Consider the following 15,766-nt stretch of genomic DNA (forward strand, 5'->3'; position numbering starts at 1 on the left):
AGACCCCCGTCAGGTGGAAGGCGTTAACTGTGTGCTGTCCACAAGCATGTAGACCCCAGACCGGTTGGAACCAGAAAGTTGAAGCTGACTCCCAACTGCCTCACCACCAATCAGTCAGGTGAATGTCCATGAGCTGCTCCCACCCCCACAAGCCCCCTCCCTCACTCTGTCTTAGAAACCTTTCCCTGAAAGCCTTTGGGTAGCTCAAGCTCTTGAGCACTGGCTGCCTGGATAGCTTGCCTGTCTAGACAAGCACCTGCAATAAACATTGTGCTTGCCTTCACCATGACCCAGTGTCGCTACATGGTCTTTACTGGACACGGGTGAGTGGACCTGAGTTCGGTTTGGTAACACTGGAAGGCTGAATATTCACTCCACACCCTTGGGTGCAGTTTGGAAATTTTGTTTACCATACATTAATGCATATATTACTTCTTCAATTATAAAACAGCCAGTTAACTGAAAAATAATAATGTGGTCTTGGTTTTTATGCTTCCTAGGAACGAGTCAACTCTCTAGTACATTTAAGTGATTTCAGTAATTATGCTGGTTTTAAGGTTCCTATTAAAATTACATCAAATTTGCTGTTTCTACAGCACCAGAGTGTGTGAGTTGAGAAAGAATGTGGGGAAAGCTTGGAAACTGATAGGAATCAGAGGGTCGGATTGCAACAGAATCTCTGAAGTGCCTTCTCCTTTCTCCTAAGGCAGGGAGAATGGGGGCAGGTGAGCACCCCCCTGAGGGCCCCTTCCAGCTCAAATTCAAGATAAACCAATGGCCTCAAAGCCCTCTCAGCCAGTTCTCTGCCAGACACACAAGACAGAGAAGCTGGCGTTCTTTTGTGAGGCTGAAACGATGCCTCTGCCCTGGATCACAGTCCTCCCTTAACTCTGGCTTTTCTCCACACATGCAGATGCAGTCGCAATGGTAACAGGGTAACCTGGCATCAGAGAATGTTCTGGGAGAGACGATAACAGAATACTGATATTGGCGCCTGGATAATTTGCTCAGCTAGCACCACATGAATGGGACTCAACACAGAGGCCCCTACAGAAATAAATGTGCAACAGACTCTTAAGGACAGCTTTGTACTAATCCTTGTTCTATAAGGAAAATGTTCAAAAAGTGTGTTTTTTTTTTAAATGAAAAAGAATGACCAACTTCACCCTGCCCTAATTTGCATGGAAAAAAAAAACATCAAGAAAGACCCACTTTCTTCCCAGAGAACACGTTCTGAACACATGGTCTCTGTACTTTCCATATTTAGTTTCACCTTGGTGTTTAAGAAGCCTCTTTAAGAAACAGACAGACGGAATAAGGGACTTGCCCAGAGACAACACCTGTCACAGACTTCTTGGCCCAGAATGGAAACTCTGAAAACCGGGCTGGGCAGAGAGCACAGCTCAAGGTATTTATGAACTGTAATTACTTATTCATACATTATTTATGACTCAGCTGGTCTGAATTTTACTGTAAAAATGGCCATCCAAATTATTTTTGGACAAGACCACTGTGCCAACATGACTACTTGAATGTACATAAATCTACTTGGAGTTTTCTATCCATCTGCAAACAAGTAGAGATGATGCCTTACTCCAGGCCAACAGCCTGAGAGAACAACCCTCTTAGGAAAAGCGTCTCTCCCTTTCACCCAGGCACAGGCCTCAACTCTCTAGATGAAATCGACAAAATCATGGGGCTCTTGTCGTGTGCGGACAGCACAGCACCCCCCCCACCCCTGCCAGGGAGCCTCCCGAGCTGGGTCCTCCCCAGCTCCAGCCACGTTCCTGCTGGCCACCACGGGGCCACTTTCCAGGGCACGGCGCGTGTTTCTGCCCCGCTGGGCCCCGTGTGCCTCTGGTCTTGCACTCTGGCGGTTTCATGAAAAAGCGTCTAGTCCCCCGGGAGTGCTGGCCCACCTCCTAAGGCGCCAGCATGGTCTGCCTTTCTGGACTAGAGACACCCTTCTAGTCTACTCCAACCCCTGAGCTTGGCCTGCCGCAGTGGGAGTGCAGCTGAGGTCCACCAGCAGCCCTTCTCCTGCCTGCCACCCCGTCTGGGCAGCCATGAGAAGGAAAATACTTGCTTTTCCTTCCTCCCAAGTGAAATCCTTAGGTCTGGACTCAATTTCCAAAGTCCTAAGGCCCTTTGTTTTGAAAAGGATCAGTTATGAAATTCCAAATTGCATTTCCCTAGTAGCGAGGTTCGAGGCCTTTCTGTTTCTTCCTGGGCCATCTGGACTTCCTTTCCTGTGAACTGTTTATATCCATTGCCCAGTTTCTGCCTATTGGGTTGACTTAAAAAAAAGTCAATTTGTAAGCTGTCTTTGTATATTAGGGACTTAAGCCAGTTTATGTTGCAACAATTTTTGTTGCAAATATTTCCTCTTGGTCTGTTTGCATTATGACTTTGCTTACGATGCCTTTTACTGAACAAAGTTTTCCCATTTTTTACAATGCTAAAGATTTTGCTTTTTCAAAAATTACTCCTGGATTTCCCACCTAGCTTTTAAAGATCTGCCTACCTTCAAGTTATATATTTATGCTCTTAAATGTTATTTTCTTTTTTTTTAATGCTTCAAGCTGACATCTGCATGGAGATATTTGTAACTGATATAAGGAGGGCACTGGTGCAGTGTTTTCCCTTCTTCAGCTGGACAATCAGTTATATCAGCACTATTTATTAAAACAATAAAATATTCTTTTTCCCACTGAACTGAAATGCCACTTGTGTCACACTAAATTCCTATACTAGGTCTATTTTTGGACTCTTCTCTGTTCCACTATGATACATTCTTTTTTCAATCATATGTAATCATCAAAAAAGGGCAACAGGTAGGCAGACTGTTTAGTCCACCTGTAAATATGTCTTGGCCTCTGTGGCATTTCTTATTCCCACCTGACACCATCTACACTTAAAAAGCAGTTGTCAATAGAGATCAATCAAGCTGAAGAAAAAAGTTTTATTACACCTAAAATAACCTAAATATCGGTTCCATTGGACAGTATCCACAGGGATAGATCTATGAGCGTTGATGGCTTTAGAACTCCTGACTTTCAGATTAAAAAAGAGGGCTGCTGATTGAATGTGAGGGGCAAGTCCACACCTCTGTCTGTACCTTACAGAAATGAGGAACAAGAAGAACTGTTTTCCTAGAAACGTTCTCTGCTGAACTGGCCTTGTCATGAGTTTGGAGGAAGACCTCAAGAGCCTCTAGAGTCTCAGCACAGCCAGGACAGCCTGCGGGACCCAGGGCTGCGGTGTTTCCATGCGCGCCTCACAGGAAGCCGTGGTGTGGAGGCAAGAGAGCGCAGCCCCCAGGCCCAGGGCCGATACTCATGGTGTTGGCCTGGCTCTCCTGCTCAGCAGCCCCTGCCCACATCAGTTACCCCGGTGCTCAGACTGAATCAGGTCCCCTCACATCTGTGAGTGGGAGCCCTCACCCCCAGCGTGATGGCTTTAGGAGATAAAGTCTTTGGAGGGTGGCCCCACGAGGGGTTACCATCCCTATAAGAAGAGACACCAGCGGGCTCTCTCTCTCTCTCTCTCTCTCTGCCATAGGAGGACAGAGCAAGAAGGCAGCTGTCTGCAGGCCAGAAAGAGGGCCTTCAGCATAAACTCACCGTGCACCTGACCCTGGACTTCCAGCCTCCAGAACTGAGAGAAAATATATTTCTGCTGGTTAAGCCACCCAGTCACTGGTGCTTTGCTATGGAAGCCTGCATTGAAGACACCCCGGGAGGCTCAGTTTCCTCATCGGCAAGATGGAAAATCACAACCCACATCATGTTGTGATGGTTACAGAGAGACTGACGCATGTAAGTTATCTAGGGCAGTTCTCACACAGCAGGCCATCCATACATGGGAGCTGCCAGACTTACTGGGCTGCAAACAGGAAAGGGGGTTTCGGGACACAGACCGGCCATCTGTGTGACACGAGCCACGGGCACAGTCAGGAGCCCGAATCAGGCACGGGCACCCCGCAGGGCACTGCAGGCGAGAGCCCACCGGAGACGCCTCCCTGCAGGCCCCCCAGCCGTCTCACCTCCCAGCAGCAACACACACACCTGCCTCCGTCCCCGAACGCTGGCGGCCTCTGGTGGTGAAAAAGGAAATGCGCTTTGTTTTAAGGACATCTTCGTTTCTGTAGGGGGAGAAACGCCCAAGTTTGAGGAAAGCATGGTGAAGACATTTCTACTCGGGCTGTGACTATACAATGGCACACAGAAAGGAGAGAGAAAATACCCCCAGCAGGGTGTCGGGGCCCCTGTGGCCGATGGTAAGCATGGACAGCCATTGTTTGTTAACTGCACCAGTTGTGCTCACAAGTCTTTTGGGAAAAAACAAAAACAAGCAGAGAAGGTGACGTAATGCCAGCAGGACTGGCGGTTACCACTCCTGAGCTTTTCGGTCTCAGGCAGGGGCAGCCTGGCAGGAAGGCCCACTCCAGGGGCTGCCGCTTTTCTCTTCACTGGGGAGCTCTCTGCGAGGGGTAAGTTCCACTGAGATGCCGCAGTGGTGTCCCTCAGCCAGTGAACTAAGGAAGCTGGTCTTCCTAAGGAGACCTTAGAGGGTATTTTTTATTCAGTCTACACATATTGGCTAGTGACTGGCAAAAACTTTTGAACAGAAGGACAACTGAGGCTAATACAGGGAGACTCTCCAGGAGTCCCTAAAGACTGGAAATCGCAGGATACTGTGTTGGGCTGAATTGTGCCCCTCCCATTCACATGTTGAAGCCCTAACCCCCAGCATCTGAGAATGTGAGGTATTTGGAGACACGGCCTTTAAGCAGGTTATCCAGTTAAGACGAGGTCATGAACGTGGGCCTGGGTCCAGTCTGCCTGGTGTCCTCACAAGAACAGGACACAGACAGGCACGGGGGAGAATGTGTCAGGACACGGGGTCAGCTGTCTGCCTGCCGAGGAGAAGCCTCGGGAGAAACCGACCCTGCCGCCGCCTCCCTCTCAGGCTTCCAGCTTTCAGAACTGGGGGAAATCCATGCCTGTCATTTCAGCCACCCGGTCAATGGCACTTTGTCATGGCCGCTCAGCGACCCCGCATGGATGCCATCCCATGGGTCTGTGACTGGGCTTATACACACAGCTGAGAGCTCACTGGAGACAGACACCCCTGCTTACTTGCCAAACTGATTTCTGGAGAGATCCAGGGCTTTGAGCTGCCTGCAGGTCCACTTCTCTGGAGGTGGGAGGGCTACCAGCTGGTTTCCCTGTAACTTCAAGGACATGAGGGCCTGGGGCAGAGAGAGAGAGCAAAGGTGACGTCGGATAGCACAGGGGTGGAGGACGGGAAGGGGAACCAAACAGTGACAACCAATTCACTCTCACAGGGATTCCAACAGTGAGGGGCCTCACAGGGTCTTCAGCCTCCTGACATCACAGCAGAAAGGGCGAATGGGACAGTTAACAGATCCTTCCCTTCAGATCAAGGCGAGGCAATTATTCCAGAATTAAAGGAATGAACTGACACTTCTTAAGAGTGACAATTACTTGTGGACCCGTCCCGGGAATAGCAGAAGAGTCTGAAGGCTCTGGAGGCCACAGTGCCAGCGCAGGAGGGGTGGGCAGAGTGGGATGGCTCCCTGGACTGGCCCAGGTGACACCCTGGACAGGGGTCGGTGGCAGCAGCAACACCAAGGGTGACCCGCCCAAGTCACGGAACCTCTGCCGGCTTGACATGGACTCCCCTGGGGCAATGGAGAGTACCCCACCCGGGTCTGGCTCTGTGTACCAGGTGGTGACTAGGACCCATGCTCTGCTTTTAGAGGTTCCCACGGGGGCAAGAAAAACAGACAAGTCTGGGAACAGCCCTGCTGGGACACACACAGCCAGGGCTCTGGCACAAGGCATTTCCTGAGTTCACGCCCGGGAATTCCAGCTCTTCTGCTTCCGGGCAGGGAGGCAGGATGAGGCTGCTGCCCGAGCCTCGTGCACCAGCAGGCCTGGCGGGCCCACTCGGGAGCCAGGAAGGAACAGAACCACAGAGGGTCAGTCCAAGGGGCTGCTGGGCTGTGCTTACTGTCAACATTAAAGAAAATTCTGGAGAACAAAAACCCATCATCCCACCTTCCTCCCAGAGCTGTTGTCATTTTGTGCATTTCCTCTCAATCTTTGCATGCAACCAAAATGATCTTGATGGCTAAACTTTTCTTTCAACTTATTTTTTCTTTGTCTCAAAAGCTCTGAAGAAGTACATAGAACTGTGACGTGGAGTGGTTTTCTTGCAAAAGCTGAAAATGAGAAATCAGGTGCTATTACTTGACTTACATCAAGCTGGAAAAGTCCCAAGGGAACTTCTTTCAGTGCATTTTCTGAGAAGTCCACATCCTTCAGGTGGTTCTTCCAAAACACAGCCATTTTGTCTGGTAGAGACTCCAGGGCATTTTTGGATGCTTTGCAACATTTCTAGGAGTATGACAATAAAGACAATTAATCAGCTTTTTAAAGGCAGGGGTTTCTATGAGAAAGACTTTCCAAATTTAATGTTAAAAATAAGACCATTACAAAAACCTCTGTAATAAATACAATTCAGCTAATTAAGAGGCTACAGACTATTCCTGGGGTTCCCTAGTGGCTCAGCAGTAAAGAACCCGCTCCAATATTCTTGCCAGGAAGTCCTCATGGACAGAGGAGCCTGGTGGGCTACAGTCCACAGGGTTGAAAAAGGGTCAGACTCGACTGAAGCGACTGAGCACACATGCATGCAGACTATCCTTGCCCTGTTTTCCTGTCCTTGCTCCAGGGAATGGTGGGAATGGTTTCCTGGGGAGACCAAGGTGGCTCGTGGTATTTTCCCCTCCCCCAGGACACCTGGCCCATTGTCCTTAAAAATAATGGGACAATTCAGGAGAGTGTTCTGAAGAGGAGCCTACACCATACACACATATACATTTAAACTTGAAATATTAATGTGAGGAATGGAGAATTTCCATATTTGCTGTTAAAAATAACGGCAAGAAAACACAAATATACTTTAATGCTGTTCCATCTGTTTTAACAAGCAAACTTCCCAAGAAACGAAACCACCATTTGAAGGGGAGTGCTATGGATGCAGACTATGCCTTCTCTCCTTCATTCTTATTTTATGGCTGTCCTAAAGGAACGGCCAAGTGTTTTTGGACAGAACTCGACCCGGGTCATCCCATTTCCAGGCTGTAGTTGTGGAAAGTCTTGTAGGTGCTATGATGCCAATCTCAAACCCAAAGCCAAGGGGGCTGGCCCTCGGGTGAGTTACCTGCCTAAGACCCTCAGCTGCTAGATGCTGAGTGACAGACATGCTCATCTATAACATGGGAGCAACTCTGCCCATCGAGGGGAGGTAGCATGGTGCACCCTCTCAGCTCTGTGGGACTGACCGCTCCTTCCACAGTTTCTGGAAAGTTACTAACCAAAGGACAAGCCCAGGCATCTGGAAGTGCCCTCAGGTTATTTCTGGAGGCATTCAGACAACTGAGTGATTTGAAAGAATGGAGGAAAAGTGCAGGGAGTTCTGTCAGTTTGTTGTCAGAAACATCGAGCTCCTGTAGCTTCCGTAAACCAATCCAGTTCGTGGCTAGAAGATAAAAGAGGATGAATTGGTAAATATATCCCAATCAAGAAGAAAATGACAAAGTATATCAGGTTACTGATGATGAAACATACCACTCTCTTCTTCAAACAATTTTTCCAAATAGTTTTTTGAAGCTGTCAGTTTTTGAAGTTTTGAGAGATGCAGGAATCCTGGTGGGAGGTGGGACAATTTGTTGCTGGAAATATCTATTTCAAGTAGCCTGTAGTTGGGAAAGAAGGAAGTCAAGGCATCAGAAGCAAGTCTTGGTTACATATTTCTCTGTAAACGTGTTTTTCTCCTGGCACAAGGACAAGGAATGTGCACTGAAACACCACCATGGTTTGTGTTCATCGTGTTATCATCACTATGTCGTGTAGAAAAAGAAGACCAGGGCTCTCGTCGGTGGGTCTGGGGCTCACTGACCAGTAGGGATGTAACCTTTCTCAAGAATGTGATAACAGAACAAGCTCGTGTCCTAGATGCTACTGGAAGTCCAGAGAGCAGTGCTTTTAACCTTTTGGACTCTCAAGTCTGCCCTGGTTAAGGACCCCCCACTCCATGGCGGCTGTTTAATTTTTTGGACAGGGCTTTTTTCACATGAGTTACTACTGACCCTATGCTCTTGTCAACACTTAGACTCTGCACTTAGAGCCTTAACTTTTGAAACCAGCTCACATCCCATACGGAACGAGGGCTTACAGGCATGATCAATACATCAGGGAAGGGAAGGTCCTTCCCCTCCCCATGCAGCCTCAGCAGGGGGGCTTGGGTGTCTTCCCAAGGCCTCCCAGAAAGAGAGACAGGCACACTGTCAGACCACGACCAGAGTCCTGTGCAGTTAACTGCTTCCTGGAGGCCCTGCTCACTTTTCTTGGGAGGTAGGCCAAAAGCCAGGGTGTCTGGGCCCCATTGCTTCCACCAGCCCCCTTCCTCTGACTCCTGCCTGCAGGACCAAGACTGGGCATCATGGGCCAGCAGGCCTGCATGGCTGCAAAGATCAGTGGACATGTGGGCCAGACAAACCACCCTGTCAGAACTCTCTGTGTTCACGTGGACAGCAGCCCGGGACCTTGTGCCCAAAAGCTTGCTGAAGGCACGCACAACTTCCTTCTCTTATTTTAGCTGAAAATCTGTTTTCCAAAGCACCAGCTACAATCAGGGAGCACAACTGCAGGAAGCACACTCTGCAGGCAGAGGGTGTGGGGGCAGCCAGGCTCACACGGCCGGGGCCCCCACTGGGGCCCGGGGCAGGAGCCTACCTGGAACAGATGATTTCATCTGATGACTGCACGCTGGGCAGCTCCCCCAGGTGGTTGTCCGAGAGGTTCAGTTTCCGGAGGTTGATAAGGCCCCAGGGAACGACCGAGGGGAGGGACGCCAGGCAGTTGGCAGAAAGATCCAGCTCTGTGATCTGGCAGGAGATGTCGATGAGCCAGTCCAGATCCACCCAGGGCAGCTTGAGGTGGGACCATTTTACACGAAGAGCCTGGGTGTTGGAGAAATGGGTAAAGCACACGCCAGTGATGAACCCAGGGCTCACGCAGACTTGGAATAAAGCAATGGTTTATCCAAGTGTGAGTCTGCCTGCTCGTCTCAGCGGAGTCCTGAGAGATCAGGAGCACTGGGAGCACGTTGGCACTCGGGGGCACCTATATCCTCGAGGGCATCTCTGCAGACACAGCAACGTGCTCTCCAGACTCAAGCGGGGGCACATGGGCTTTGCGTCACCCCTCAGAGGGCTGGACACACAGCAGCACACACACCCTGCTCTGTGCAGAAGAGGCCACCCCAACTTGGATGACCCGCACCAGCCAGGAGAAGGCGGAGACCCAAACCTGGGTCTTCTCCCTTCAGGTCACCCTTCCCCGTGATGAGGGTAAGAAGCGTCTGCACATGCTCACACCGCGCGGGGTGCTTTGTGGATGCACCGCTTCCAGAGTGAGTGACAACACACAGGCAACGGCCAGAGCACATGCGAAAAAGAGGACTTTGACCCAAAACCCGCAGTAACCTACCAGGACACTGATAACCCCCTCATCTAAACTGGAAGCAGGGACAAAACTAGGGAAGTGGTCACTTCTCAGACAAGTCCCGGACATTTGGGGCCAACTGTTACAGAAGTTACCCTGTAACTTCCTGGACTGTTACTAGGCGTTGCAGTGAGTCATGGGTGGGGCCTGGCATTTGGCATTTCCTGCAAGCTCCCAGGTAATGCCAGAGCTGCTGGTCTAAGGAACACACTGTGGGAAGGAAGAGACTGAACTTGACCTAGAGGTTGACTCATTCTATTTAAAGTATAAATTATATGATCTTTCCTTTCAGGTGAGAAGGGTTCTCTAGCCCTAGGCTAAGACAACTGCTGTAACTAATTAGGGAAAGTAAAACATGCTCCCCTAACCAGTCACAAAGGACGCCCCCTTCTAAGTCACTGCCTCCAGCTTGCCCACCAACAGCCTCCAGACAGGGCACACCTGGCGGCTTGCCCTTGTCCATGATAAAGCCTCTCCACTCCTCTGACAAAAGGTGAGCGACAGTGGCTGACTCGCTACCGAAAGCGCTGAACAAATCTCCTTTGCTTTTCTCATTTGATTGGGTCAGAAAGGCCAGCAGCTTGCTGGCACATGGTGGTAAACGGGATCTGGTTAAGTGTTTATGAGCAGGGCTTTGCTTTGCTTGGTAATCCAAGAATGTGGGGCTCACTGAGGTTTCTGGGGAAAGGAAATCGGCTCTTTTGGCTACTTTCTCTAAAGCAGCTGGAAATCCATATCAGAAAATTAGAGAACCAAGAATTAGTGCTTCACTGAAGGGAAAATGTTGCAACTGGGAAAGACACCAATAACGTGAGGTAAGTTCGCTTTCAAAATTGGCACCATAGACTCCCTTAGCCGGTCACAAGGTGGCGTGTGCGCCCCGTCTTCGTCTCCTTGGCTAACTTGCCAGGATTGGAAAGGCCGTTCCTTTTCAAAGTTCTGGGTTTTGAACCAAGGAGATGGGGGCCCTGTCTCTGTCTGCCTGTCTTTCTCCAAGCACCTCGATGAAGTGAGATGGTGGTATACTGGATTTCAGGTCAAGAGAATGGAGTTTTAGTCTCAGTTTTACTTTAGACAAGTCAAGCTTGAACTGTAGGCCTGTTTTTATTGTCATTATTGTTTCCCCCATAATTTTTTATCTTGAAAAATTTCAAAACTGCAGAAAAGTTTAACCAGTTCAATGCATACCCATTCATACATACCTCATCTAGATTCAACTGTTAATATGTTGCCACATTTCTTTTTCTTCTTTTTCTCTACACACACACACACACACACACACACACACACACACAAACACACTTTTCATTTTTTGCTGCGTCATCTGAAAGTAACCATGGCACTGCACACCAAAATTATCTCTGAAGAAATGAAATCAGTACCACATTATCAAATCCATACTCCATGTTCAAATATTCCAGAAATGTCTTTTATTACTATTCTGCATCTTAATCCAGGATCTCATCAAAAATCATACACTGCATTTAGTTGTCACATCTCTTTACTTTTCTTGAATCTAGAAGAAACCTCACGCCTTTCACTGTCCTTTTAAACTTTGGCATTGTAAGTTTTCAAGTCATTCTAGTTGTCTTGTAGAATATCCCATAATCTGAATTTTGTTTCCTAATGTTTAGATTCAGGTTAAGCATTTTTGGCAAAAATCTCAATGTTCATTCCTACTAATTGAACTCCACAAGAGGGCACCTGATGCCAGGTTATTTCACTAATGGTGATGCCAAGTCTGATCCTTTGTTTAAGGGATCTGTCCTTTGTAATGCCACATTTTGTGTGTGTGCGTGTGTGTGCATGCTCAGTCGTTTCCGACTCTTTGGGAGCCCATGGACTGTAGCCCACCAGGCTCCTCTATCCATTGAATTTCCAAGCAAGAATACTGGAGTGGGTTGTCATTTCCTCCTCCAGGGGATCTTCCAGACCCAGGGATCAAACCCGAGTTTCTTGCATCTCTTCCACTGGAAGGCAGACTCTTTACCTCTGTGCCACAAAGTCACACTGTACTCTTTGTGATTAACTAGCAATCTGAGGGGGTGATATTCTGAGACTAGTGAATGTTTTCTGTTCCTACATCAGTTCATCCCGTGGTTTCAGAATCCATTGTTGATCCAGGGTGTCCAGATCACAGTCTGACTCTCTCCACTCTGTATGGCCCTGTATGGCCATTCAGGTCACCTGAACTAATACGGCGGTCAAATGCAAAGTGAAAAGGAGACTGGGTTTGCTTTTAAATAACAGACCTTAGGTGTCTATTGAAAGTTTTATAAATAAAACTCTGTAAGGGCCATCAAAAATAAATAAAACAACAGGCGCAACTCAGGTTGCTATGGTGACATGAAACAATTACAACACAAATCAATTAGACATCCTTGGGGAAGCGGCTGAGACCTTGTGTCCCAACAATGGCAGTCTTCCTCCTGCATCTCTTCCTGTCAGCCTCTCTGATCCTGGAGCTGCAGCCTAGAACTGTATAAGGAGCAGGGACTCCGCCTCAGGGACACGAGTCGTGTGTTTGCTTAACTCACCCCATGTGAGACCTTGGGCAAGCTGAGTGGGGGTGAGCACTTTTTCAGGCACTGTCAGGCTCAACTCCCTTTTCAGGAAACCACCCATGGATTCCGTGCTGCGCTAAGTCAGCCCAAGGGTCGTCTCCATCTCCTCTGCCCCAGGAGGCAATGTGGCCTTCCAGAAGCTGGACTGCAAGCATCTCTAGTGCTAGGCCTCGTGATGACAACCTCTGAAGCTCAGCACTGTGCCTAGCATGCAGCAGACACTCAAGAAATGTTTGTGTGCTGAAAAGAGGCAAGCCACCGGGACCAACAATCCATCTACTATTGCCTCTAGCCGTATCCACCACTCTAAACTCTCAAGGTCTGCTCAAACCCCACAGCCTCCCCCACTGCAGTCTGTCCGCAGAGAACACCTCAACTCCCACCCTGGACAGCCCCGCACCTCCACAGTCTGCCCCAAACACTCCCCAAATTTCTGGCACACTGCTTCTCCTAAGACCTCTGCCCACCCTCTCAGTTCCTTTTGGCAGATGGCTTGTGGGGTTAATAACTTGTTCTCAGTAGAAGGTGGAAGAAACTGGGGAATGGGCCAACTCCTAGAACTGAGGATTCAAGACTAAAGGAAAACTTCCAACTAAAGCCCAGAAACTCAGTTCAGTTCAGTTGGTCAGTCGTGTCTATCTCTTTGCAACACCATGGACTGCAGCATGCCAGGCTTCCCTGTCCATCACCAACTCCTGGAGCTTACTCAAACTCATGTCCATTGAGTTTGTGATGCGATCCAACAGTCTCATCCTCTGTCATCCCCTTCTCCTCCCACCTTCAATCTTTCCCAGCATCAGGGTGTTTTCCAATGAGTCAGTTCTTTGCATCACGTGGCCAAAGTATTGGAGTTTCAGCTTTAGCATCAGTCCTTCCAAAGAATATTCAGGTCTGATTTCCTTTAGGATGGACTGGTTGAATCTTCTTGCTGTCCAAGGGACTCTCAAGAGTCTTCTCCAATACCACAGTTCAAAAATAACAAATCTTCAGTGCTCAGCTTTCTTTATAGTCCAACTCTCACATCCATACATGACTACTGGAAAAACCACAGCTTTGACTAGATGGACCTTTGTCAGCAAAGTAATGTCTCTGCTTCTTCTTATGCTGTCTAGGTTGGTCATAGCTTTTCTTACAAGGAGCAAGCATCTATTAATTTCACGGTTGCAGTCACCATCTGCAGTCATTTTGGAGCCCCCAAAAATAAAGTACTCACAGTTTCCACTGTTTCCCCATCTATTTGCCATGAAGTGATGGGACCAGATGCCACGATCTTAGATTTCTGAATGTTGAGTTTTAAGCCAACTTTTTCACTCTCCTCTTTCACTTTCATCAAGAGGCTCTTTAGTTCTTCTTCACTTTCTGCCGTAAGGGTGGTGTCATCTGCATATCTGAGGTTGTTGATATTTCTCCCAGCAATCTTGATTACAGCTTGTGCTTCATCCAGCCCAGCATTTCGCATGATGTACTCGGCATATAAGTTAAATAAGCAGGGTGACAATATACAGCCTTGACGTACTCCTTTTCCTATTTGGAACCAGTCTGTTGTTCCATGTCCAGTTATAACTGTTGCTTCCTGACCTGCATACAGATTTCTCAGGAGGCAGGTCAGGTAGTCTGGCTTTTATGTTGGTGCAACCCTTATGGTTGAAGAATATAATCGTTTATGAAGCCTGAAATTGACAGTGCTTTTAGGCTTGCTTTAACCTAAAGAGCTGAGGGGCTGGCAACTGGGCCCTGAGCGGACACAGAGAAGGGTTCTCTGCTCCAGCGCTGGGAGGACGTGCCTCTGCAATTTTGAGAACAGCCCCACCAAAGCAAGCTCCAATGCTGCCTTCTTAGGTCTCCATGGAACCCACAAAGCAGAATATTCATCCCTTCTCATATTTTCATCTTACTGTCCCTTGAGGGGACAGAGGGGAACTCAATGACAGCAAGGCATGACACAAAAAAGGCAGTCAGTGCAGTTAGTCTTTTCAGTCAAGATACAAGAGTTAAAATGGGGGAGAAATACATAGAATGTTCTAAAATGTATTCATGGATCCTTGGACTACATAGGAGCTTCCCTAGTGGCTCAGATGGTAAAGAATCCACCTGCAATTTGGGAGACCTGAGTTCAATCCCTGGGTTGGGAAGATCCCCTGGAGAAGGAAATGGCAACCCACTCCAGTACCCTTGCCTGGAAAATCCCATGGACGAAGGAGCCTAGTAGGCTATAGTCCATGGGGTCCCAAAGAGTCAGACATGACTGAGCGTCTTCACTTTCTTTCTTTGGACTACATAGAACCTAAGACTTCCTTTTTGTGAGTAAGCACATTCCTGGGTGGTGGTTCTTTGTTGAAATAGACAGTAAGACAAGAACTACCTTCTGACTGCGAAGGAGTATTCAGAGCACCGGACAGCTGAAGAGTGCAAATCCAACGGGTGTAATTGGAGAGGAACAGACTCACTAAAAGGTCTGAAGAACAAGTGAAAAGAAACCTAAGAATGAAGGTGCCCAGGGCAGCAGAGTCTGCTGCAGAATCTGAAGACAAATCCTAGGCCCCCCAAGGGATGTCAGTGACTGCAGAAGGGGGTCTGTGCATGGAGGCCAATAAGTTAGTGGTAAATTTCAAGCCTGCAAGTGTCTCTGGGAGACCAGACTGTCAGAGGAGGTTCTGAGTGATGGGGAGTCAGCTGGACAGGAGATCAGCGTGCTGGAGACAGCAGCTCTGGCCCAGTCTCCCTGTGCAGGCGAGGGCCATGGCAAGCGAGGCCTGACTGCGCCCCCAGCCACGGCCTGGAGAACCCTCCCTGCAAGGCTCCCGGATGCCTGCTCACGTCCACACACCTGGCAGGGATAGGCCCTCAGAAGGGAGAGGGTGGTGAAAGTGGAGGGAGGAGTAGGAGCCTGGGCTTTGGCTATCTGTCTGTGCATGAAGGACCACCACGGAGGGGGACTAGGCCAAGAGCAGTGGAGTAACAGCCACGGCTGGTGTCATGGGAGGAGCTGTGTCCTGGCAAAAAATACCTGAAAATAAGCTTATTTGACTTTACTTGGAAACAGGGTCTTTATGGAGGTAATCAAGTTAAAATGAGGTCACTAAGGCAGGCCCTAGTGTGAATGGTGTCCTTATGGAAAGGGAAGGTGACACACAGAGGTGGACACATGCAGAGAAAAGACGAGAAGTCAGGGTGGGGGGATGGCGTGTGAGTGGAGTGATGGGTCTACAAGCCAAGGAACACCCAGGACTGCCAGTAGCCACTGGATGCTATGAAGTAGCAGGGAAGGGTCTTCCGCTGGAGCTGTGACAAGGAGCACAGGCCCTGTCAACACCCTCAGTCAGATGTGCAGCCTACAGAACTTGAGACAACACATTCCTGTTATTCTAAGCCAACTCGTGTTTGTTACTTTGTTACACTGGCACTGATACACATGGTAACAAATTAGTGACCATGGGAGAATCAAGACCTGAGAAACCGGAACATTCCACCAACAGAAGCCCACGGATTAAGAAAGGAAATGAAATAAGCAGATATTCTTGAAAGCCACAGGGATGCCTCTTGAGATAAGCAGATTAGAAACAATAAAAATGTAGGGAAAGGACAGTGAAACCAGTTATTAAT

The 15,766-nt window shown here is 48.6% G+C and overlaps 1 protein-coding gene across 5 annotated transcripts in view; it reads right to left on the reverse strand.

Moving 5' to 3' along the window:
* LRRK1 (leucine rich repeat kinase 1) overlaps positions 1-15,766 on the reverse strand; it is a 140,518-nt gene that overhangs the window by 41,032 nt on the left and 83,720 nt on the right. For all 5 annotated transcript variants that reach the window (XM_070478130.1, XM_070478131.1, XM_070478133.1 and 2 more), the window contains 6 exons: positions 8,829-9,055; positions 7,662-7,789; positions 7,409-7,572; positions 6,288-6,425; positions 5,142-5,254; positions 4,068-4,144 (listed from right to left, as the gene is read on the reverse strand). In XM_070478130.1, coding sequence (XP_070334231.1) covers positions 4,068-4,144; positions 5,142-5,254; positions 6,288-6,425; positions 7,409-7,572; positions 7,662-7,789; positions 8,829-9,055 — 847 coding nt within the window. The remainder of the gene's footprint in view (positions 1-4,067; positions 4,145-5,141; positions 5,255-6,287; positions 6,426-7,408; positions 7,573-7,661; positions 7,790-8,828; positions 9,056-15,766) is intronic.

Source organism: Odocoileus virginianus, chromosome 16 (assembly GCF_023699985.2).
Source record: "Odocoileus virginianus isolate 20LAN1187 ecotype Illinois chromosome 16, Ovbor_1.2, whole genome shotgun sequence".
Lineage (NCBI taxonomy): Eukaryota > Metazoa > Chordata > Mammalia > Artiodactyla > Cervidae > Odocoileus > Odocoileus virginianus.